Genomic DNA, 24,841 nt, shown 5'->3' on the forward strand with positions numbered 1-24,841 from the left:
ACCTCAAAGTTTGCGGAAATTGGAACAATCACGTACACTTTTTTAAACAGAAATTGGCAACCTTTTTAATATTAACAATTTTTCTCATTTTATTACATTCTTTAGTTCTTTCTACCCCTATTTCATATATAATTGTTTAAGATTTGAACAATTATTTCCCAAAAAATTTGAAAAATTTTGGAACCCGCGGTTTCCAAAAAATCGGTAACAAAAAATTATACACTTTATGGCAATCCCCGAAAAATTCTACCCCTACTTCATATATAATTCTTTAAGATTCGGCCCATTAACAAATGAATTCGCGGACAGACAGACAAATAGTCGGGTTTTATATTATATAGTAAGTTTTCATAACCGATTTTTATGAAACCGGTTTCTAAAAAATCGGTAACAAAAAAATAAAAATAAAAATAAAAATTATTTAAAAAATTTAGCTTGATATCTCAAAATTTGCTAAAATTAGCGTAATCACGTACATTTTTTTAAACAAAATTTTTAAACCTCTTTATTATTAACAATTTTTCTAATTCTATTACATTTTTTAGTTTTTTTTTTCTACTCTTACTTCATATACAATTCTTTAAGATTCAGTCAATTAATTCCCGAAAAATTGGATAAATTTCGTAACCGGCTTCCAAAAAAATCGGCAACAAAAAATTATACACTTTATAGCACTTTCCGGGAAATTCTACCCCTGTTTCATATACTTTTAGTAAAAATTCGGTCCACTAATGAATGAGTAGTTCGCGGACAGACGGACGGACGGACGGACAGACAGACAGACAAACAGTCGGGTTTTATATAATAGTATGAAGTATGATTATTGAATTTAGTTATGTCTTTAATTTGTCAAAAGGACAAAAATTATGTTTGTTAAACGTTTATTGTGATAAAAGACTTTCTGCATTCTGCAATAAAGTATCTGTAAGTACATTTCAAAATCTACAAATATATTTTTATTTTAAAACATTTTATTTTTTAGAAAATAATCCAAATGGGTAAAACTTAACATTAAGGGCGACCTCACCGATTTCAATGACCTTGATATATGTTGTCAAGGTCATGACTCCGAGTGATCTTCAGAAGGTTTTAGTCGTCGCTCGTCGTTATTCGTTAAAAAGTTATTAACAAAAAAGTTTAAAAAATATAGCAGTTATTTTGAGTATTGGAAGGCATAAACGACTAATATGTATGTGGAAATAATACATGTATGGACAGAAACATTTAAGGATGTTTTACCTATAGCTATATATAGTATAATTTTGTTTTCTTGATTGAAAACTTTGTATGTATGTCAAACAATTCAAAATTTTTTATTTATTAGAGGGGATTACCGTTAACAGTTTGAGTATGATTTTTTGTTATTTAAATTATTAGTATTGTTTAAACAATTAAAAACATTTTTTTGTGGCAAAAAATTTTAAAACTTAAAATACAATGTCAATGATGTATGTTTTACACATGAAAAAAGTTTAAGAAATATCTTAATGGTTTATTTATATGTTATTTATATTTACAGCAAAGTGTCGATTCTCTATAAGGGATAATATTAATTTTATCAACTTTAAACTTAAATAACTCTTAAATAACTGCTAAATTTTACAGAGTATTTTTAATTTAATTTAGAAACAATTTACAGCACTTTCTGAATATATTTAAAATACCTCCAATACATCCTTAATTACAGTAACTTTTAAACCAGTAAGATAATTGTGCTGAAATTTTACACAGATACTTAGACGTAATAATAAAACAATCTATGAAATTTTTAGATTTTTGGTAATGCTTTGAGATGTCACACATACATCCTTAAACCAGTGAATCGTTATATTAAATAGTCTTTTTGTTAAAGCAATTTATTATCACTGCAAATAATTTTCCGACAAAAATTGCACACTGAGAAAAAAATCCAGGTTTAAATAATCGGACAATCGTTCAAAGATTAACAAACGGGTAATTCGATAACTTTTAATCGGAATTATAAAAAGTCGATCAAGGCCAAAATAATGTCCGATCAATGATATCCAGATATCACTGATAATTGGATATCATTAATCTCAGCAATTTTTGTCGGGAAATTATTTGCAGTGAATATGAATATGAAAAATTAGAGGTATAAGAGCTTAAATTTTTTAGTTTATTTTTTAATGTTATTTGATGTCACGAAAAAAGAAACAGATAATAAAGAACTTTTTTGCTGTATATTGTTTTATTTGGTTCGTATTGTGCAGTTCGACTTACAAGCAGACATGCGACGAGCACCAGAGTCTTCATTTTATCGTTCTCCGAGAATACTACTAATTCTGGCAAACGTTTTTCCTGCACTATAACGCGTCGATAAATCAACCGCGTATTTATACTTAGAAAATAGTTGATGACGTAACGATTTAATGCATACACATTATATATACATACATGGAAACGGGTACTGTGGTCTGACTGATTTACATTACATCTAAAGATAACGTTCTTATGCTTGGTTTTTTAATCTCGCAATCCATTATGTTAATAATAATTAAGATGCAAACAAGAAAAACGTAAATTACTTGAGAAACGTTGTTTATTGCAGAAGAAAATTACATAATTCTATGTATATTCTATGTATATATTCTATGAGTTGTATGTATTATTTATATAGATTTATAAAGATATGCGAAGTCTGTGTCAAAAAAGTAATAAAATTAAATCGACAAAATTATTTATTATACATTTGTGGCTAAATTATAATGGTCCCATTTAAAATATGACCCATCAGCATCCCGCTGTCAACGGAAGCTGTTTCCACTGTTCGAAGCATCCGGGATAGATAAGTCCGTTTGAAATAAGGCTGTTTATACTGTCTGTCATCGATCTTTAATCGATTCTAATGATTCAAAATGGTGCCCCTTAACGTTTGACTTTATTTTCGAAAATAAAGAAAAGTTACAGGGGGAGAGGTCTAGTGAATAGAATGGCTGTGGTAGCACCGCACACACAAACCATTTTTTTGCCAAAATTTCTCGAATTGAAAGCCCCGTGTACCACCAAAAAATTTGAGTACATGATAAAACGTTATCACTAAATTATTTTCTTAACTTTTCATAACAATGCTTGGCGCTTTCTTTCACATCGTACATTTAACTTTATTTTATTATAATATATTAATTTATATATTTATATATTTATATATTTATAATATCATATCTTTGTTGAATTTTATTTTGTCACACGTAAAAGAAATTAGCTACCGTAGCAAATCTATAGTCGTAAAATATGGACAACTAACTTTTTTTTGCTGCGTGAGTTATATTTTTAGCAATAATAGAAAAACTTATTGCTGCTATTGCTAAAACTATAGCTCTCGCAGCAAAAAAATGTTAATTGTCCATATTTTACGACTTCTTATTTTTCCGTGCACTTCATAACGATTACAAAAACGATGACGAGGTCTACTAACACACACTTATGAAAAATGTTATAATGACACATGAACGCAACCAAACAAATCGAAATTTGTATCCTTTTAAAGGAAAAACTGTACTTTACGACTTTACGTTCTGCGTGATTACGATTTTTCAGTGTTGCCATATTGTGCGCTCCAGATTTAATCTCATTACTTTTCTGACAGACCTTGTATAATATCAATTATTTGTCATTAATTACATATTTATAAATTACATATTTATAAATATTGTTAATAAATAATAAGTTATTATAGTTACTTTCTAAAAGTCGAAGGATGAAATATCACTCAAAACGAGTGAAATGCAAGTGTAACAAAAAATGAAAATTGAGGCTGATGTGCACTTTGAGTGATTCGTCACTCTAAGAAAGAGTAAAATTACACTCTATAAGTTGCAGTGAAATCGCACTCCACATTTGAGTGAAAGGGCACTCTTTTCGAGTACAGTGTGGATCAGTGTCCATAAAAATAGATATGTCACACTCTACAATTTTGAGTGAAATTTCACGCTGTTAGAGTCATTTATCAGTCGATCTTTAGTAACTCGTGATTCACTATAGTTTTAGAGTGAGATCGTATCACTCCGGTAGAATGGCCGCTCTAAAAATTTGAATGAAAAAATTTATTTTTATCTTATGAGTGCCCGCATTTACTCAAATTAGGGTGACAATCCTCTCTTTTGGCGACTATCTCAATTACTCTGATATTAGTGGCAAAACCACTTTATGAAACTTATTGTTAGAGAGTAAACAATATAAATATATGTACATTTAAAGATAAACAATAAAGAAATAAAAAAAATAAAAAATAAAAAGTCATCAATATTACATGAAAGATAAAGAATGAAGAGTAAAATATGTATGTTTATGTGAAAAGAGAGATAATGAAAATGAAGAATACAGAATAAATTACAAAGAATAAGAAAAGATAAATAAAGAATATAAAGATAAAAGAATTGAGATTCAAGAGAAAAGGGAAAAAATGAGAAATAAAAAAAGTAAATAATTGATAAATAATAATATATAGTAAACTTTTTTATACTCATATAATCTTATAAGATTCGCAAAATTATTACTCTAAAGAAAATAGTATATTGTACAACTAGTGGGAAAAGTGGTCGATTCTGAATGAGTGTGAAGTTGCTTGCTTTGCTCGTGCGACCATCACACTCATTTGGGCTTGACTACTCTTCTTCCCAAGAGTTGTTCATACTATTTTTCTTAACAAGAGCGTGAAACAGGCCGCTTTTCGCGCTTGTTTTACAATTTCATTTCTCCACAGTTAAGAAATGGCTCCATTTCTCAACGCTTATGTCATCGATGCGAAATGGACCGTTTTGCTCACTCAAAACAAGCGCGAAAAGCGGCCCATTTCACGCTCGCGTTAGGAAAAAATTATTTATCATTTTTCTTGCAATAATACTTAAAATGCTAATACAATACTGATGGTTAGCTATTCGACCATGTCATGTGCATCGAAATCTTGAGGTACTGCTGCTATAGTCCGAGAGATCACTCCTTTTATAGAATTAAAATGACATTTTATCTTTTTGGAAAATTCTTACTTATTTAGATAATCGAATAAGATACAAACCGTTTTTTATCTAAGTTTAGATCTTAGGCAGCTCAACTTATCTAGATAATTTATCCAAAGTGCTTTTAGAGTATAGCTACATAATCTTATTTTATTCATCTTCGGAGGAGTGGACATTACTGAAGTAAGTACGCGACGTCAAAATCCAATGAAAGTTAATCACTAAATGTAAAAAGAGGGAATGCATAAATTTTTGTAATATGTTTATGGATATGATGTGTCTCGTTTATTACTTTTCGCAATATAAGCGTAGCACAAGTTTCTTAATTTTTTTATAATATTGTTATTTTTTAATGCATATATCGATTAATTATTCGTTACTCGTTTTAGTACGAGTTTATATTTTTACTTGATTTTGCTGTTATTTTTTGCTTGATTAAATAATATATAATCTTGATCTTAATTGATTATATAAAAAAGCAGATGATTCAGCGCATGGGACATTCAAAACTTTTTGTAAATCAAAAGATGCGCAACAAATGGTGGAGTCATTCACATATTTTCTGTACATTTTATTTATACTTAAATCGCTTGAAAGGTATTCACGTTGTGTAGATGCTCTGCAATAATGAGAATCAACTTTCGGAAACGATTCAATGTGATTTTTCACTGAATTTGTAATTTCAGCCTGACCCTTTATAGCGACAATTGCGGAGGCCAAAACCGTAATTGTATTTTATATACAATGTATATGAAGGCAATGCTTAATTTCAAAATATCAATAAGTCACAGGTAAATTACTAATAATTTTAACTAATTAACAAAATTGTAGTTTTTACATAATATCAATGAATCAACAATTTACTTTAGTTATCTAAAACTTTAAATCATCAATAAATTTCAGATATCTTGTAAAGGGTCATACTCAAACTGATGGTGACTGTATGCATTCAAGTATTGAGGGTGCAGCAAAACATAAAGTGTTGTATACGCAAGAGCAATAGTGCGACGTAATAAGATCTGCGAAAGTAACCGATCCGATATATAAAGTTCATATAATAGAGCAATCTGAAATTTTTGACTTCTCGAAACTTGTCCAGAAAAAGCAGTGGAAAAATGTTCCAATTTCAAAAATTACTAAAATAGAAATAAAAATAAATGAAGACAAAATCATTGCTTATAATAAAGAATATAATAACAATATGGTGAAAATCAAAAATATTTATGAAGATAGAAAGTTGACGCAATGTTATACTTTCAAAATACAGTTGGATGAATCCAAAAAGAAAGATTTTGAGAATCTTATAAAAAACAATTTAATTTCAGCCGAATTTTATGATTTTTATTTTAAATTGATGGAATAAATTTTTTTCATGCAAATATAGTTTAAGTTTTGCATTATTAAAAGACAATATTTTCTTTTCATTAATTTTATATGTTTATGTTCTGTTAATAATTATATTATAGTAAATAAAAATACATATGTATATATATACAAATATGCATTGTATATAATTTATTTCATTCTAATAGAGAGAGAAAGGGGAAGAGAGAGAGAGAGAGAGAGAGAGAGAGAGAGAAAGAGAGAGAGAGAAAGAGCAACCATGGGTCATTCATGACCCACCATGTTTTTACAATACTCGATAGATATTTATTAACTTTTAATTCATAAAAATTAGTAAATTAAAAATGGAACCATATTCATTGAGCAATGTAAAAACATGAAAAATTTTTTATTGTAAAGTTTTTATAAAAACTGAATTTGTATTATTTATAATAATTCATGTTATTAAATATATCATTCCATCGATAGATTAAAATGTTATGCTTTTTTGTATAAGAATTTTTTCTTTATGGAAAAGCATAATATTATTTAGAATCCAAGATTTTTGACATCAAATTCGTAATCAGCACCCTCGAAAACCTATATGCGCATGCTAATAATTTTTCGTTTCAATATGATTTATGTTATAAATATAAATCAAGCACCAACATTATTTCAGCAGTACTGCCAACTTAAATTGACGCGAAAAATTAGAGCGCGCGAGTTAACGCCTTATTCAACCGGCTTCCGAGTTAATGCCTTTTTCAATCGGCTTCCGAGTTAACGCCCTTTCCAACCGGCTTCCGAGATAACGCCTTTTCCAACCGGCTTCCGAGATAACGCCTTTTTCAATCGGCTTCCGAGTTAACGCCTTTTTCAACCGACTTCCGAGTTAATGCCCTTTCCAACCGGCTTCCGAGTTAACACCTTTTCCAACCGGCTTCCGAGTTAACGTCTTTTCCAACCGGCTTCCGAGTTAACGCCTTTTTCAACCGGCTTCCAAGTTAATGCCCTTTTATTCGGAAGCGACGATATTCACGAAACACTATTTCTCTTCATTAATCATCTTCAGTGGGATTTCAACGCGGATTTCCGTGGTTGAAATAAAGTATAATGGAGGTTAATTTACGTGAATATCTATTTGCATAGTGCACGTAACGTTTGAAGTTTGTTTCTCAGAATAAACTTTAATCCCAGCTAAATATTATTAAAAATAAAACGCTGTATTTCTTATCTCTTGTCGAAAGTTGCATTGATACATATTATGCATAAATTATACTGCTTAATCTAATGCCCGATCTACAATAGCTGTAGTAAGCTGTAGTAAGCCTCAAGCCGTAAGAAATTGACCAATTACAGGCGAATGTGAAGAGAATAATCGACTGTGATTGGTCAATTTCTTACATCTTGAGGCTTACTACAGCTTACTATAGCTATTGTAGATCGGGCATTATTGTTAGATCACTAAATCGATGGATTATTATATCAATTCGCTACAGTTAACGTCACGTCATCGTTTTGCAGAAATAAACGTGTAATTTTTTACACGTCTTTTACACAATGTTTGTTAAGAATGAGTATCGTCGTACTTAATGCGAAAGATTTTTCACGGTTCGTTGCATGATAAAAACTAATTTTGCTTTTATTCATTTTAATAAGGTGAAATCAAGCTCGTAACATTACGACATTAAGCACATAAAAATCGATTGATTGTGTAATTATGTTATAATGTATGCATCAAGCGTGAAGATAAACTACGAAGTAGCTCATCTGGAATTTTTGTATCAATGCACTTTTGATTAAAATATTTCAAGAGAACTGAAACCACAATAAAAAATCTAATGACAATTTTTTGGTATACCTATATAAAGCTGCTTCTCCACTGGAGTAACACCGAGCAATTTTTTGTTGATGTTCCATGTTTTTTAAAAAAGTTGCTAATTGTTGCCGAATGTTTCTTGAAGTTCCTTTAAGTTTCTGTTGCCTGCGACAAAAATTGTCGCTTGTTGTGTGTTTTTATTCAAAACGGTAGAGATGAAAGGAAAACTAGCAACACGCGTCAATAAGTCGCAACAGAAACAAATGTTCCTTTAATGTGGCTGTGGTATTTAGTTACCAGTGACACAGTCGCAGTTATGGTCGCATTATACAAAAATATTTCCAAAATCCAAAAAACCCAAATGTTACTGTGATTATGTTGCTTTAGTGTAGACAAAATGTTGTCATAAGTTTACATATTTCGAAACATTTAGCAACAACGAGCAAAAAAAGTTGCTCGTTGTTGCCTTTAGTGGAGACGCAGCTTAGTTAACACAAACTTTATTGAGACTAGTTTGAATAAAATTAGTATAGTCAGTTGTAAGATTTCAAAATCTATTCCGCAATTTTCCCTTAATTCCATTGACATTCTATTGATTTCATATTTCAGTTTCTTAGTCTTAAGTACGCACGTATAAGAAACAATTTTATTCCTCAAGGTGCATTTATAGCCCATTAGATAACGCACTTTAGGAGATAGTGGAAATAGAGATATACCACATGCACACAAAGGTTTTCCAATGTTTACTTCTTTTAGAACAAAATAAGCTACCTCATCAATTTTGTCATTAAAAACTGTGACAGTTGTAGAACTAATAATTACACTCTTTTAGTTATCTTGATTAGAAGTAAATTAGAGAAAACGCCTTTAGGCGTCAGGACTGGATCTTGGTAGCCTAATAGTATTATTCGCGTGAATTTTTATGTACACTTTTTTGTCAATCAAACCACGTGCCGTTACTAACGATCTTAAAACACAGTTTTGACTGAAGTTAGAACATTACGATCACATTATTAAATTGATAATAATCACACTAATACAAATTATTAGAATATTAAAGACATACAATATGAAAAAAAAAGCGGGATGAGAATAGGATGCGGAATATATATAGGATATAAATAAATTTTTATTTTGCCAGTCAAATAATAAATAACAATGGGACTATTAATCGACTCTACTGGCCATTATAATCGCCAAGACAATACGACCACAATTTGGTTCGATTATCGTCAAGACGCTCTTTTAACCAATATAAGCTGATGTAATCTTTGATACTTAATATATAAAATCTCATTTTTAAATAATTAAATTTATTGCAAAAAATATTACCTCACCGGGTATTTTTCGCAATATAAGTGGGAGTCAGACAAAGACCCATGAAAAGTACGAGTGGGGAGGCTGTCTCTCTCGATCATTTGGTGGGGTAGTTCGCGTAATTCCCCATTAAGGTAGTTCGATGATGAAGGGCCGAAGTCAAAACAATGTTTATGATTTTTTTATCAAATCATTTATATGATTATAAAAAAATAGGATAATGCATCACAAAGCTTCTTAACGACGTAAAAAGACCATTAGTAAATAATTTTTACGTTGTAGAATAATATTTTGCCTGAAATAGATTAAAATGAAGTGTGTGTTAAACGCATCGCTTGACTAATTTTCAACTTGTGCCAACTCTTGAGTGCTCCACTTCGGAGATTATTTCGATTAAATTATTGCGTTATTTTGGCGATTTACTGAATTACAGTAATTTCGCATTAATATTTTTGATGGAAAAAGTCGATATGACATCACAAGGTGCATGTAATTTTTTACACAAACAATTTTCCGCATGCACGAGATGAGGGCAGCGGCTTGGCAACGCCGCATAGTTCTTGCGGTTGGTATACTTGGTACTTGTGATATAACCTAACCTAAGTGTCAGAGCTCGGCACAAACATTCAAATTTCCAAAATGAACCAACTCAGGATCGGTGGTAAATTTTGCTAAATTGCAAGACGTGGAACGAAGGAAGCGAACTATTGAACACCTGGAAAAAGCTAGAGAAGCAAAAGTACGCAAAATACATCAAGAAGAATTTGTGGAATCAACAAACCCTAAATATGAAGTGCATGGATACAGATTAATAAAAATTGCTGAAATTTCCAAGCTAATGAAATGCGATTCGTGTGCTACAATACTCTCCTTTGATTTCGTAGAGTCTGAGAAGAGATACGGCTTGGCTTCAGTGTTCGCAATCAAGTGCCACAACTGCTTGTGTATAAAGAAAGTTCACACATCGAATAGAACAGCAGTAGAGAAAGGAAGATCATTGTACGAAATCAATGCTGCAGTTGCTCTTGGTAAGCTATTACATTTTTGTAATATAATAGTATTTTTTATGACTTTTTATCCTTAAAGCTTGTCTAACTTTTCTTAATTCTGATGTTTACTTGCATACTCTAACTCATTTTGCATTTCTAGCCCTGACCCTAAAAGTCGCCGAGATCTTCTTATACATGCTACTATTTTCTACTATGTTCTAATATGTTTATAATGTTTTTATTTCTATTTCTCTAAGCACTATTTGTTGGAAAACTAAAAAAAAGTTTTGCACGCTTTCTATTTGCTTGTTTTCAACTACTTGTGTGTATATATGTTATTAACAATTTACACAATTACATTCCAAGCGGTGACTCTTATTCACAAGATTCTGCGGCGTCCGTAGTCGACGTGACAGTCTCGTACGACTTTGGCTGGCAGAAGCGAGGAAACGGTCGAACATACGATAGTAAGAGCGGTCAGGGTTCTGTTGGCGGCTTACGCTCTAAGAAACTCTTGGCTTATAGCGTGAAGAGCACATGCTGTGCCATGTGCCGAAAGGGCCACTCACCTGACAGCCACAAATGTACCAAAAATTGGTCAGGGAGTGCGAAATCCATGGAGGCAGATACAGCGGTTCAACTAATGGTGAAAAATCCAGATTTTAAAAAAGCTGGAATCCGAATAGGAACACTTATTGGGGATGAAGATTCGTCCACAATCGCGGCAGTCCAACGAGAAACTTCACATCGAGTCGTCAAGTGGTCGGATTCCAATCATGTGCGTAAAAAGTTTACCGGAAAACTTTATAAGTTGGCCAGCACCCATCGAGAGCTTGACAGAGGATCTGTCATCCCATATTTGAAGCGATGCTTCAATTATGCCTTGGACCAAAATAAAGGAAATACTGAAGCTACGACGAAAGCTCTATTAAGCATTGCCGAGCACATATTTGGGACCCATAGCAACTGGTGTGCGGCACTTGGTGTGAGGCCAAAGACAATCCGGAGTACGTGTTTAAGAGTTTACCGAAGGGAAAACCTCTTTTTAGTAAAAGTCTGCAAACTGCACTTTATGGGGTCTTGATGGAGTTCACATCTCGGGTGTTGAAAGTTGCGCCAGGGGGATCGTCTCAACTCAATGAATCATTTAACCATATGGTGGCTACCAGAGCACCGAAGTCCAAACATTACGCATCTTCGCGTTCTATCCTTCTGCGAGTGGCAGCAGCAGTCTGTCAGAAAAATTTTGGAGCTAAACACATCATCGATGTAAGAGTCGAAGCTGGATTACCGCCAGGAACGATAGCTGAAGAATACTGCCTACGAAGAGAGGTCTTGCAACGAGCAATAGCTGTAAAACGTACCACACTCGAAGCAAAACGCCGTCGATGTTATTTGAAAAATAAAAGGCAACGTATCACCATAGCACGAGAGAGCAGGGAAGGGATTACTTATCAATCGGGTATGGGACTGGATCTTCCTATCGAAACAACTTGTGAAATTGATGAACCTCTCCGTGAAGACAGTCCGCAAGTCATCGTTGACATCGAAACTACTGGTCTGGCATCTACTGCAGACTTCGTTCAAATAGCGGCGAAGTGTGGCGATCAGGAGTTCGCACGGTACATGCTACCTTCCCAATCTATAAATTGTCATGCAGCAGACAAAACTGGATTATCAGTGGTTGGAGGAGAGCTACATCATTACAATAAAATAGTGACGACGATTCCACCACGAGAAGTAGGAAAAGAATTTATACGCTTCCTCGGAGAATGTGGTCAACAGGTGCTGCTGCTCGGACATAATATCGTACGCTTCGATGCACCGCGGATCATGCGTTGGCTACAAGGACTTGGTCTCTTGGAAAGTTTTGTCAAAGGTGTTTATGGAGTGTGCGATACAATTCCACTCATCGGACAAGGAAAAGTTAAAAAACAAGAAGAGCTCGCAAAGTTATATTTAAAGGGCGAGGAATGGGAAAGAATTATAGCTGGTTCTTACAATGCCTTAACTGACTGCCAGATCCTGTACGGTTTACTAGCTCATTTCAAAGTAAGCGATACAGCAATTACGGCCGGGGCCTTGAGATTGCAGACTTTACTGCAACGGCAAGCAATCGCAAAGAAGAAAGCGCAATTTCTAGAAACTCTTCAGTGCCTAAGAGATCATATTTCGAAGAACATGATGTCGAAAATCGCTGCTGCCGGTATCAATATGAACAGCCTTTGTGATGCGTTCAATCGATCTGGCGCTGACGGTGTCAAACTATGTTTGGCCGTAAGTGTCAATGGAAAACCCCGAGTAACATCGAACAAAAAGATTATCGATAAAGTCATCGATTTCCTTGCTTCGTCGAACGAGGAGAGAGGGATGGAAGTAAGGCCATCTTCTGCATCGGAGTCTAACAATCATTCGCGTTTGCCACATACTGGGTGTGCTGCCTCGACTGGTAGTGCTATGCTGGAATGCTATATCTATTATACGTAAAAATGGCCAGTTAGCTTTTTCAAATAATTGGACTGACGGGTGTATGCTCTGCGTGGAATCTTGTGGCATGTTCTCATAATGCTTGTTTCCATACAACTGAAAATGTCTGATTTTATTGCTTTTAAACGGTTTCTTGCATGCTTTAGATTAGAATATAGGACGTTCAGCAATACTCTAGCAATACTTCGCTTTTGTATTCGATAATGAGTTACTGGCAAATGCAAATGAATTGGCTGTCTGTCTGATAATAATAACGTTTATTCAAAAATGTATACATAGTGACAAAAATTAATGACCCAAAATTGAATATATTACACATTGAAATTATAGTGATATTATATGCATACAATTTATTTTCACTTTTTATTTTATAGGTGCTGCCAAAAGATATACACCGTTCGATGCTCGACAACTGCCTACCTGCTGCTGGACAGCCGTTTTTACGCTAATCATACTCGCCTGTTCACCGGTTTTCGCAATGTCGTGTCCATTCCCAGAGATGCGATTTTTATAGCTATCTTGATTGTTAAACAGTAAAAACTAATAAATAAAATATTTTGACGAATTTGACATTACATTACCGACTATATTGATTCCACCCCCGCATCCTGTTCTTTATTTCCCTTTTCTCTCCGTTATGCACGTTTTAAAATTAATTTTCTATACAAAAATGTGATACAAGGTTTTAATCGGGTAAGATTCCTCATCTCATGTTAACCAAATAAAATTCTGAGTAGCTAGAATAAATTAGACGCAAAAATTGGTATAACAATTTACTTGTACTTCGAACATTCATGTTAGAAATCACAAAATACGATAAAATTATATTACCTCTAACTGATTTAATGTATGTACTATTACACCCCTGATTTTTCCCATTTAGTTTTATTTTCGATTTTCCTACAGTAATATTATTACTGTTTCCGGATAATCTATTTCGGCAATACCGTTTCAATAATAATTAAATTATCAGTTAATCATAATTTATAGCAGCACTTTATATTTCGTCAAAGCCGTCGTATATACACATTTGTCTTTGCGCGCACTCACACCTAACCTTACGCCGACGATCCCAGCGTGCGGCGTTGCCACGTCGCCACGCTCGAGTTGTGAAAGTCAGCGCTTGAGCACCGGAAACCAAACTTTAATTATTAATAAAAAAAAAACTGTACGGTGGATCATGTTCACCTTTAACTACAGGCTTCCTCATAGTGTTCTCTTTCCATCGATATACAGGGTGTCCGAAAAATTGCCTACTCCACTTCGGGAGGTGATTCGGGACCCAAAAACAAGCAAAAAAGTTCATATAAACATAGGTCCGGAAATGAGCCGTTTCTGAGTTATAGCCATTTTTATGTTCAAAAATCGTAATTTAGAATCCGCTTGGCATTCCTCTTTCTTAATTATTTCTTAAATTAAAAATTTTTATTTTTAAATATTTTTAAGTTTTTTAATTTTAATTTTTTTATTTTTTTTCAATTTTTTAATATTTGTAAATACGATTACATTATTTTTAAAAGAAATCAGTTGTTTTCACGGCTACTTGAAATCAGTTGTTTTCACGGCTATTCAAAATCAGTTGTTTTCACGCCTATTCAAAATCAGTAAGTAAATCACGGCTTTTCAATAAGTTTCAAATTATTATTTAACAACACATTACTTTTAGGTTCTAATCTTTCCGTATTCATCAATGGATCGTGTAAGTTTTAATGAATTAGCTGATATGCATCTTATGTATGGTCTTGCTCAAAGTAATGCTGCCAAGGCAAGAAGATTACAATCTTTTCCAAATCGAGATGTACCGGGAATAGCGTCTTTTCGAAATGTAGACAGAAACTTGAGAGAATTTGGTAATTGTAATTAAAAAAAATTGAAAATAAAAATTTACGATTTTTGAACATAAAAGTGGCTATAACTCGGAAACGGCTCATTTCCGGACCTATGTTTGTATGAACTTTTTTGCTTGTTTTTGGGTCCCGAATCACCTCCCGAAGTGGAGTAGGCGATTTTTCGGACACCCTGTATATTGTTCGGACATTTTTGGCAAAAGATTTTTCGCAAACTCGTGTTATTCATAGGAAAATACCTCTTTTCCTATTAGACCAATGTTAAAATCACTTAATTTTGAAATTAAATATCTTGAGAACGGGACGGTAGATTATCTTTTTTTTGGGCTCAATCGATTCAGGAGAGTTCCTTCTTTTGATATAAAAAATAAAACCTATCACTTTTGGGAAAAGTTGTTCATCATCGAACTACCTTAAGGGGATCCTGGACAGGGGACAATTCCCGACAATTACAGTCAAAACTCTCTTTGAAACGACTTTACAGATCGCAAAATCCTTTTACAGGAGTAAAGTATAGGTACTAATGAAGAGTGGGATTATAAAAAATTAGTGATAATTCAAAAAAAAATGTAAAAATGCTGTTACCTCATAACTTTATTTTTTAATATAAACAGTTGTATAAGTTATATGTACGAAATAAAATGTTTCCACCACGGTCTTACATACAGGTCTGGACCACGGTCTTACATACAGGTCTGGACACTCCTATGGTGGGGGTAGGTCGCAGATAGTCGCCAAAAATTGTTTGTCTCTTGGCCGCAAGAGTCGCTGCGGTAGGGTAGTAAACAGAGATAGAAATATAGTCGCTCTCTGTCTCTCTTACATAATTGTACATAACCACATAACGTAGCGTAGCTTGCTAGGACTTCGGCTCGAGCCGCCGTACGAGTCGGACGTGTTTTGTTGTCGCGCTTGCTCGCTGTGGTTATCCTCACTTATACGGACCGCGGAGGACGTGTGCGGTGTATCGGGGGGTTGTTATAATTTGGGTGGGCCCTAATTATCTATAGCCTCTGTTGCTCCCCCCTCGGAGGGGGAGCGGTTAGTCTTGTAGAGAATAGTCTCCTTGTATGGAATTTTCGGAGATATTAAGTGACACGGGGTCAGCGCGTGACGAAGCTCATTTGGGTAATGATTCCCAGTATAAGTCTAGCAAAAGACTGAAAACGAGCCTAAATGAGCAGGAATTCGACTCGTTTGTTAAAAACATCTCATCTGGGACGGATTGGCAGGAGGTGAAGTCCCAAAGAAACTCTTATTCTAAGAGACAAAGAGAGGAGGAGATCCATAAACGACGCAATATTGACATGGAGGACAATTCGCCCCGGGATGATATGGAGGTTGACGTTAACTCGAACTTTGCAGATTCTCAGGGATCGAATCAGGTACTCCGCAATACTAGTGATATTAATGACAACGCTCCTCCTTTGCCGCCTGTACATAGAGACTGTGATGGAAAAGCCGGAGAATCACGTGATTCCGGCATGACAAATTCTAATGTACCTGCTGACTCTCAAGTCAATGTAAACATGCCTGCCATTATTACTAAGGAAGTATACACTGTTAGCGGATCTATTTTAAAGGCTCGTGACCTTGCTGTCGATGACTCTCCGGTATTGCGGAAATATTCTAGATATGATGACGATTTCATAGGTAAAGCTAATATTATATTGCGCCTCCCTCCCGATCAGACTACAACTAGAAGGGGTAAGAATCTGATTAAGATCTGGATGATTTTAACTGACTTGCAGATTTGTCCGTTATCTGTTTCCATGACTAATCACTTCTCGGCAGAGGCTGTATTTAAGGATTTCAGAGACGCTAATTTCGCGCTTGACAAGATCGATGCGCTTAAGGAACCGGTGAAACTTAAGGCCGGTTTAGAACAACGTTTCATCGTTTGCAAGGGAGTTGTCTCGGACTGGCCCTCGTCGATTCCGGACCTTTGGTCGAGTATTCGGGACAGATCTGGAATTCTGAGTATGGAGCGCATGTACCGCAGGAAGTGGGATCCGGTAAACAACAAGACTACGCTTCTGGCCACGGACAACATCATCGTGACATTCAAGGACAAAAACATTAAAGATCTGAATATCTTTACTAATGGTCTGCCTCAGGGTTCGCCCTTTCGTCCCGCAAGTTCGGCAGTGCTTCAACTGTTTCAGGTTTGGTCACACTAAAATATCCTGTAAGAGTGACACGCGTTGTATAATATGTGGAGATAAAGCCCATGGCCAATGCGAAAAACCGATACATTGTTGCAATTGCGGAGGCCACCATAAGTCTACTTTCAGAGGTTGTTCCGTTTTTGAAAAAAACAAGAATATAAATATTGTGATGGCTCATAAGAACATTTCTTTCCATAGTGCGAAACGAGTCGTGGAGGGTGATGGTCCTTCCCCCCCTTTGGATCGTAATAAATTTCTGAGCCCTACGTCGTGGCCTGATCTGCCGAGTTCTGCCGGTCCGGCGTTATATTCAGAGGCACTGAGAGCCGAACCTTCTCAATCGGCTAAGACGACTGTTCCACAATCGAGAGATAAAAGAGAACGCATCTCACGCAATATACACAATGACAAACGGAGCTCATATGAAGCCTCGCGCAATTTTTATAAATCATTTGATCTTCGTGCTGGCAAAATCACCAAGGAAAAACATGGCATTATGAACACAGCCCGATTTGGGGTGGGTCGCGGGAATCTTCCCGACGACGAAGCGGAGTCTAGCCCGCGGGAGGATCATCGTATTTTGGAGATCATTGAGAGCATTTTATTGCTATTGCGAAGAACCCCGGGTGCGCGGGAGATGCTGATGCGCGCTCTGGCGGAATCGGATGCTCGTGACGGTCCCGGGAGGGGCCTTCCCCCTTTCCACAATGATGGGGGTGTTGGGGAGTCGGATTGTAGAGTACTACCAAGGTATTTTAGGAATAAAGAGAATCTTCGCCCTATTTTTGTATAAACATTCAATCTTCTTCTTTGGAACTGTAGAGGATACAAAAGTCACAAAAATGAACTATCTAAAATCGCACTGGAGTACGATATTATCATACTGACAGAGACTCGCTGTACCGGTCGTGTTCCAGTATATTTCCCTGGATTCAAGACGCTCCATAGCGACAACCTGCTGGGTAGTGGAGGTGTATCCATCTCCGTCCGTTCTCACATCACTTTCGATATATTGCCGATTAGCGGGGCACTTCCGACTGACTACGATGTAATTAGTATCAGAACCACGAATCTTGTTAATAATATAAACATAATTGCGATATACAGACACCCCAGATCTAATATTGGTACTCGGGACTTTAATTCTATTTTCAACTCTCTGAATGGTAATTCCAATGATACAATTATCTTAGGTGATTTTAATGCTCACAACACTGCATGGAACTGTGAAACTACAAACAACAACGGCGAGCTTTTGCATGACCTAATGTTTTTCATGTATCAATGTTGACACCAAATCCCGCGTTGGTTACAGTGGTCAAAGGGATTCCAAAATCGATCTTTTGTTTGGCTCTGGAGATATCGTCGGTAACATTGACTACCGCCAACTTGAGGATGCTTGCGACAGCGATCATTTCCCTATAAGCTTTTCTATTGACGCTCCCACCCAGATCTATAGAAGGCTTTCAAATAAATCATCTTCCAAAAAAACGAACTGGTCTCATTATTAGGATTTTGTCAGGAGGGAAATCGATTCCTTCCTCCTGCCAAATTTGCCTTCTTTCAAGCTGGATTGTGAAAAATATTATCAGGCTTTCACTGACTCCCTTAAGGGGGCCGTCCATCAGGCCTCTGGGGGACGGAGAGACATATTACGTGCATCGGATTCTCCACGAAAAACCAAGAGATCCCATAGATGGTGGAATGCGGACTGTGATGCCGCTATTCGGGACAGGAGGCTTGCCTTTGCTGAATTTAAGAGGCTTAGAAACATTCATACATGGAATAACTATAAGCGTTGTTGTGCTGTGGCCAGGAAAATTCTTAATCAGGCAAAAAGGGAGAATTTTGAAGATTTCTGCAAAGAAATCAATAGATTTACGAGCCTTTCTTATGTTTGGAGTACCATTCGGATCTTGAAGAATGCTCGAAAAAATATAGAGTGGAATAAATGGCAGACCAAGGACAGAGAAATGGAAATTAGAAAAACAATGGATACTCTCGCTTCCCTTTATGTGGGTGTGGACCCTTCTTTTGGAGCAGAACGCGCTTGTCCCAATGAAGAACTTGATGCTCCATTCCTTCGATCCGAGTTGGATCGGGCGATTGAAATGATCAGGAGGGACTCCGCTCCTGGCATGGATGGCATGGAGTATAAGATGCTCAGGCTCCTTCCTGAATCAGGCAGGGCCTGTCTCTTAGAACTATTTAATATAGTTTGGTCTACTGGTGTGCTCCCCGCGGATTGGTCCTGCTATCAGGTGATATTTATAGATAAGGTTGGTCGGGAAAAGGTGCGCCCTATCTCTCTCTCTTCATGCGTTGGCAAACTTATGGAGCGCATGATTAATGAGAGATTGATCTGGTGGGCTGAAAAAGAAGAAAAATTTAGCTCGTCACAGAGCGGTTTCAGGAGAGGGAAGTCTTGTGCCGATAACCTGGTCAGGATTACATCAGATATCCGAGCTGCTCTGAGTGCGGGCAAATATACCTTGGCTGCTTTCCTCGATGTCTCTGCGGCATATGACAGCGTGGAATTCCATATCATGCTGGATAGGCTAGTGGCGCTTGGCTGTCCTGCGGGTATAGTCAATTTTGTTCGTAATTGGCTATATCGAAGAAAAGTTCGATTTATCGTCAACTCCGGTGAGTTCGTGGATCGCTTTGTTTACAGGGGCCTCCCGCAAGGCGCCGTGCTTAGTCCGGCATTGTATTCGCTCCTCACTCGGGCTCTCCGTGAGGATCTTCCGGCTGGAGTTGAAATAGTGGAGTTTGCGGATGACATTGGCCTATACGTCTCGGGTCATAATCGACGTCGGAATCGACTCCTGCTTGAGCAAGCCGCTAACATTATTGCTCAGAAATTAAAACTTATTGGCCTTGATCTTGAACCTAAAAAAACAGTTTTGGTCGAATTCAATAGAAATGGTTACGTCGACAAAAGTTTGAGCATCAATATACAAGGATGCGATGTATTCAACTGCGACGGGGCCAAATTTCTTGGAGTTTGGCTTGACAACAGCCTTAATTTTCACCGTCAGGTCCAGGAAGTTAGAGGCAAAGTTAATAGGGCCAACTCTGTTATGAGATACTTGTGCGGGGTGTCAAGGGGCTTGGAGGTTAACACGGCCCTCATGCTCTATAAAAGTCTGGTTAGATCTGTCTCAGAGTATGGCATCTTCATATATTTCCCTAGAGACTCGGGATTTCGGCTCAAGCTGGAAAGGACCCAATATATGGGTATACGCACCGCCCTGGGATACAGGAACAGCACTCCCAATAACGTTTTGATAGCCGAAGCTAAAGTCATGCTACTTAGAGATAGAGCGATTATGCTAAGCAGGAACTTTATTACAAAGGCTATAGCTTATAACAACAACGGTTTGTGTCTCAAAATACAATGTACCCTGGACCGAGAGAATTATCGCCGTTTTCTTCTTCCGACTTACAAATTTTCTATGCTTTCTGAAATTTGGAGGAAACTGAGATTAAGGACGGGGATTGGACCTCGGAGACAGTTCGAAGTTTTTCAAGGCCCCTTTGGCGCGCATACTTTTAGACCTTCCGTGGACCTGGTCACTGGTGAGTCAAGGAAGCATGAGAGATACCCGGATGAGGTGCTTGTTCGTAACGTCGTCAGGAAACATAATTTGACCTTTCCTTTGGAAATTATTTACACGGATGGTTCTTTTGATGAGTCGTGCCGCTCGACGGGCGCCAGTATTGTTATATCTGATCAGGATACTGCTTACAAGATTAGCCTCCCGGGCTCGTGTTCTTCGTTTACTGCTGAGGCGTTTGCTATCAAATCTGCTCTTCAACTTATGATCCTGCAGCATGAGGTTAGGAAGAGAGTCATCGTCATTATGTCTGACTGTAAATCTGCTCTACAATCGATTTACAACAATCATATTAATGTCCATAAAAATCGGTATGTCACGGAAGCTAGACGCTATATTTTCGATCTGGAGACTATATACGGCAAAACGGTTATCCTGCTATGGATCTCAGCACACGTTGGCATTGCTGGCAATGAGCTAGCGGACGTGCTGGCTAAGGAAGCGTCACAGGAGGAAGCTGACCCTTCAATCGAAGTGCCGGTTGGAGACTTTAGGACACAGGATAAATGGGAGTCTTGGGAGGCGACCCAGTCATCGATCGTGGGCGACTCTTCGCATAAGGGAGCGTTCTACTTTGAGCATTTTTTTGATAGGCTGGCAACTAAACCGTGGTTTCATAAAATAAATTCAGAGAGATATTTCGTAACGTTAATTAACCGACTGAGGGCGAATCACTTTAATTTGGGCTCTTCATTAAAAAGAAAGGGATACGTGGAACAGGAAAGATGTGATTGTGGATACGAGAGGGAGGATCTTTACCATGTATTATTGACGTGTCGTAAATATGACGACGCAAGAATTGCTATGGACAAGGAATTGAGAGAGGCGAAATTTTTTGCTAATATCGATTTGTTTCGTATCATTGAATCTAAACAGTGGAATGTTTTGTATATAATTTATAAATTTCTTAAAAGTATTGGCAAAGTTATTTAGAGGTTACATAATCGATCTAGTGTTTTGTCTGAGACTGTACGCGAGTTGAATCAGAGTTTTTTGTCAGTGACTGTATGCGGTCATTTTGTATTGTCGGAAGTGTGCGGTCGTCTGTGTCTTTTTGGTTTACATGATTTGTGTCAATTACCGTCGAGTACAAGACACCATAATTCCTCACCCGAGGAATACAAACGAAAAAACCCCCCGTAGCTTGCTATCGAAGATATAGAAAGAGTTGAAAGAGTGACCGAGTCTCATCGAAACGTGAACGTGTTCGGACGTGTTTCGTCCAGAAACATTTTTGAGAACATATCCTACAGTATATTAAAGTTGTATGTGAAAATGCCTAAGTCGTGCGTCGTGCCGAATTGTAAGTTTGTGTACTGTAAGACTTCAAAACGCTCAGTGTTTCGCGTACCAAAAGACGCCAATCGGTACAAACAATGGGTAACAACTATTCCGGGCATTGTTACACTAAAGCCGACACACGTAGTTTGCGACAAACATTTTAAAGAGGAAGATATAATCCGTGAATGGATCAAACGAGACTCGAATGGTCGGATTATCGCTCAGGTAAGTTTATATTGAACAAATTGTACATGTGCAAACAGGATGCGATCTCATATTACATGTGTTATATTGAAGGAACCATACAAGTACCCTCAGCTCAGTAAGTTTGCTGTTCCATCAAAGTTTGATGACCTTTCTACAGCAAAGGATTGCGTTGTCCCATCGACTGAATATTTCGGTCATTTAGCTCCAAAAAAAGTTACGATTGATGATGTCGTTAACTCTGTTGGAAAGTCGTCAGTTGAGGAGTCCGTCCAAATCGCACACGATTCGATAGATCCATCAATGGAATCTGCCGCGTCTTCAAGTGCTACAAGGCAATGGAGCATTTCTGGCGAGTCCGCTGGCTTCATGAACGATTCGATTCAGCTTATTGGCTCTTCGATCAAGGAGTCCTCTGCTGAACCAAGTATTTATTTTACAACTTAAAAAATATAATAGAATGTATAGTAATTACAATATTTAATTCTTTTAATATTACAGCTACCAGCTGCAGTTTTGTGTTGCCAATTGTGGATGGCGCCGAATTGGTTTCACCGATGGAACTTACAGATACTGATCCTCTGGTGACAGGACCGGTAGCACTTGAGGAACCAATCGACATATATACATCCGTTACCACAAGGAAATGTAAGTTACTGAGATGAGTCTTTAATGACTCATAAGTGTGAATCATTTAACACTTATGCTTATAAATCGAGACAAAAACTTCTTGAAAAAAGATAAATTATAAATTAAACCCATGGATAAGCTGCAAAATCTGAAAAAAAAAACGATAGATAAATAATTGTAATTAATACTGAGATACTTACCTTCACTAGTAATATACATTCATTTGATCAGCTAAAAATCTGAAAAAGAAAAATAAATTTATACGGATTTTTTTATCAATAGTACTTGCTTCATTGTTATATAGATGTAGAAAACGAAAGTGGTCGTACCTATCAAGAGATTTGTAGCAAATTACCTGAATATTGGAGCGTTAGCAAGGCACCTGCTACAAACGGAAGAATTATTATATTTACCTACATGATAACGCCAGTCAAGAATGGAAAGCGTTTGCCGGTATCACAAAAATGCGTCATTTTCGACTCGGATAGAAAACTTCAGTTTTACGTTTACGGACGGGACGTTGACTCACAAAAAGCAAATTTTGACGAAACTTTGGAAGGAATCGAAACGCTTCCAAACGTTTTGAACAAATTTAAGGAGATGAACGTTTGTATAGTGGCTTGGGCGAAGTTAATATCGATCTTCTTCGAGCTGATACCGTATTTCAAGACGGCATTCAACAGTGGCGCAGCAAAGACTGCAGTCTTCTCTTCAAAAAACGAAGATGCGATAGCTGTATGAAAATGAGGAAGCGCATACAGGGCTTAATAACACGGAATAAAAATCGTAAGAAAAATGAAATTTTTCTAAGAAACATCGGTGCTTCGAATTCCATAGAGCGTCGTAACCTCGTAGCGCTGCGATTAAAATGCCGACGTCTAAAATGTCAACAAAATCGAGCTAAAGAACGCGAGAAACATCTGATGAGCTGTCTAAAAAAACAAGAAGAACAAATAGCTAATATGCAAGAGGCAACTTTAGATGAGAAATGCTCTGCATTAAACGTTCCAGCTGCTCAACAATTGGCACTGAAAGAAATCGTAGCCGCAGCGAGCAAGAAAGACACCAAGGGTCGACGTTACAGAGAGGACTGGATGATGTTGTGTATGCTGATGAACATCCAATCCCCGGGATACTATCAGTTCCTGCGGAAAAACAATATTCTGCCACTACCATGCTTAAAATCGGTACGCAGGTATTTATCATTAATTGATATGAAATGCGGCTTTGACGAACGGTTTGCAGAATTACTTAAAAAACATCTTGCTACAAAAACTCCTCTGCAACGACACGGCGTACTGCTGCTCGATGAAATCAATCTACGGAAATCTGTAGCCGTGTGTTCCAAGAATTTGACTTATGTCGGCTTGACAGATTTGGGCGACGACGGGCTGCGATCTTCGGACATAAGCAAACAGGCAACGCGCCGCATGGTCTCGTTGTAATGTTTCAATCTCTTGCCGATACTTACACGCAGCCAATCGCAGTTTTTGCCTCAAAAAATCCAGTTAAAGGAGAAGAGCTCGCTAAGCTAATTGTAAAAGGAATTATCTATCTGGAGAAGTGCGGAGCGACAATTCACGGTGTTATTGCTGATGGTGCTGCAACAAACCAGAAGATGTGGTCGCTTCTGGATGTTAGGGGTACGATGCAAAACACCAAGACATGGTTCACTCATCCTTCAGACGATGAAAGAAAAGTGTTTGTTTTCTCCGACACGCCGCATGTGATTAAGAACATACGAAATCGGCTGTTGAACCAAAAGAAACTGCGGGTAATTTTTTATTTATACTTATTATGCTTTAAAAAGAACATGTAAAAATTGAGGAACTAGTGGATTGACCCTCTAATAACTGATACATACTACTATTGACAACGTCACAATAACTAGTCTATTACATATATTCTTACTCTTTTATAGCTCAATTCCACGGAGAACTACATTTGTTGGCAATATTTTGAGACGTTGTATGAGCTCGATAAAAGCCATCCAGGAAATGCCCGTGCATGTCCAAAAATAACGGAGCGACATGTACACATGGATAACGCATCAAAAATGCGCGTTCAATTAGCGACCCAGGTATATGTACATGTGATTAGTTCGACAAGAAAGAAACATGTTTGTTGTGTTTCTGCTTTATATTCCTAAAAATACTTTGTGTCTTCTAGATCTTTAGCAA

The 24,841-nt window shown here is 36.8% G+C and overlaps 3 protein-coding genes across 3 annotated transcripts; all 3 read left to right on the forward strand.

Moving 5' to 3' along the window:
- Positions 1-10,074: 10,074 nt before the first annotated feature.
- Positions 10,075-13,360, forward strand: LOC112459940. Its single transcript, XM_025024316.1, has 5 exons — positions 10,075-10,096; positions 10,320-10,463; positions 10,811-11,202; positions 11,388-12,800; positions 13,286-13,360. The coding sequence occupies exons 1-5, from the start codon at positions 10,075-10,077 to the stop codon at positions 13,358-13,360; spliced, it is 2,046 nt and encodes a 681-aa protein (XP_024880084.1).
- A 3,735-nt stretch (positions 13,361-17,095) lies between these two features.
- LOC112459941 lies at positions 17,096-21,491 on the forward strand. The gene is made up of 3 exons (XM_025024317.1): positions 17,096-17,676; positions 17,749-17,974; positions 18,438-21,491. The coding sequence occupies exons 1-3, from the start codon at positions 17,096-17,098 to the stop codon at positions 21,477-21,479; spliced, it is 3,849 nt and encodes a 1,282-aa protein (XP_024880085.1). The 3' UTR covers positions 21,480-21,491.
- Positions 21,492-21,814: 323 nt separating this feature from the next.
- Positions 21,815-24,734, forward strand: LOC112459939. Its single transcript, XM_025024315.1, has 5 exons — positions 21,815-22,052; positions 22,125-22,458; positions 22,533-22,679; positions 22,966-24,435; positions 24,583-24,734. The coding sequence occupies exons 1-4, from the start codon at positions 21,822-21,824 to the stop codon at positions 23,400-23,402; spliced, it is 1,149 nt and encodes a 382-aa protein (XP_024880083.1). The 5' UTR covers positions 21,815-21,821; the 3' UTR covers positions 23,403-24,435; positions 24,583-24,734.
- The last annotated feature ends 107 nt before the right edge of the window (positions 24,735-24,841 follow it).

Source organism: Temnothorax curvispinosus, unplaced genomic scaffold, assembly GCF_003070985.1.
Source record: "Temnothorax curvispinosus isolate PA1 unplaced genomic scaffold, ASM307098v1 QBEX01010255.1, whole genome shotgun sequence".
In the NCBI taxonomy this organism is placed as follows: Eukaryota; Metazoa; Arthropoda; class Insecta; order Hymenoptera; family Formicidae; genus Temnothorax; species Temnothorax curvispinosus.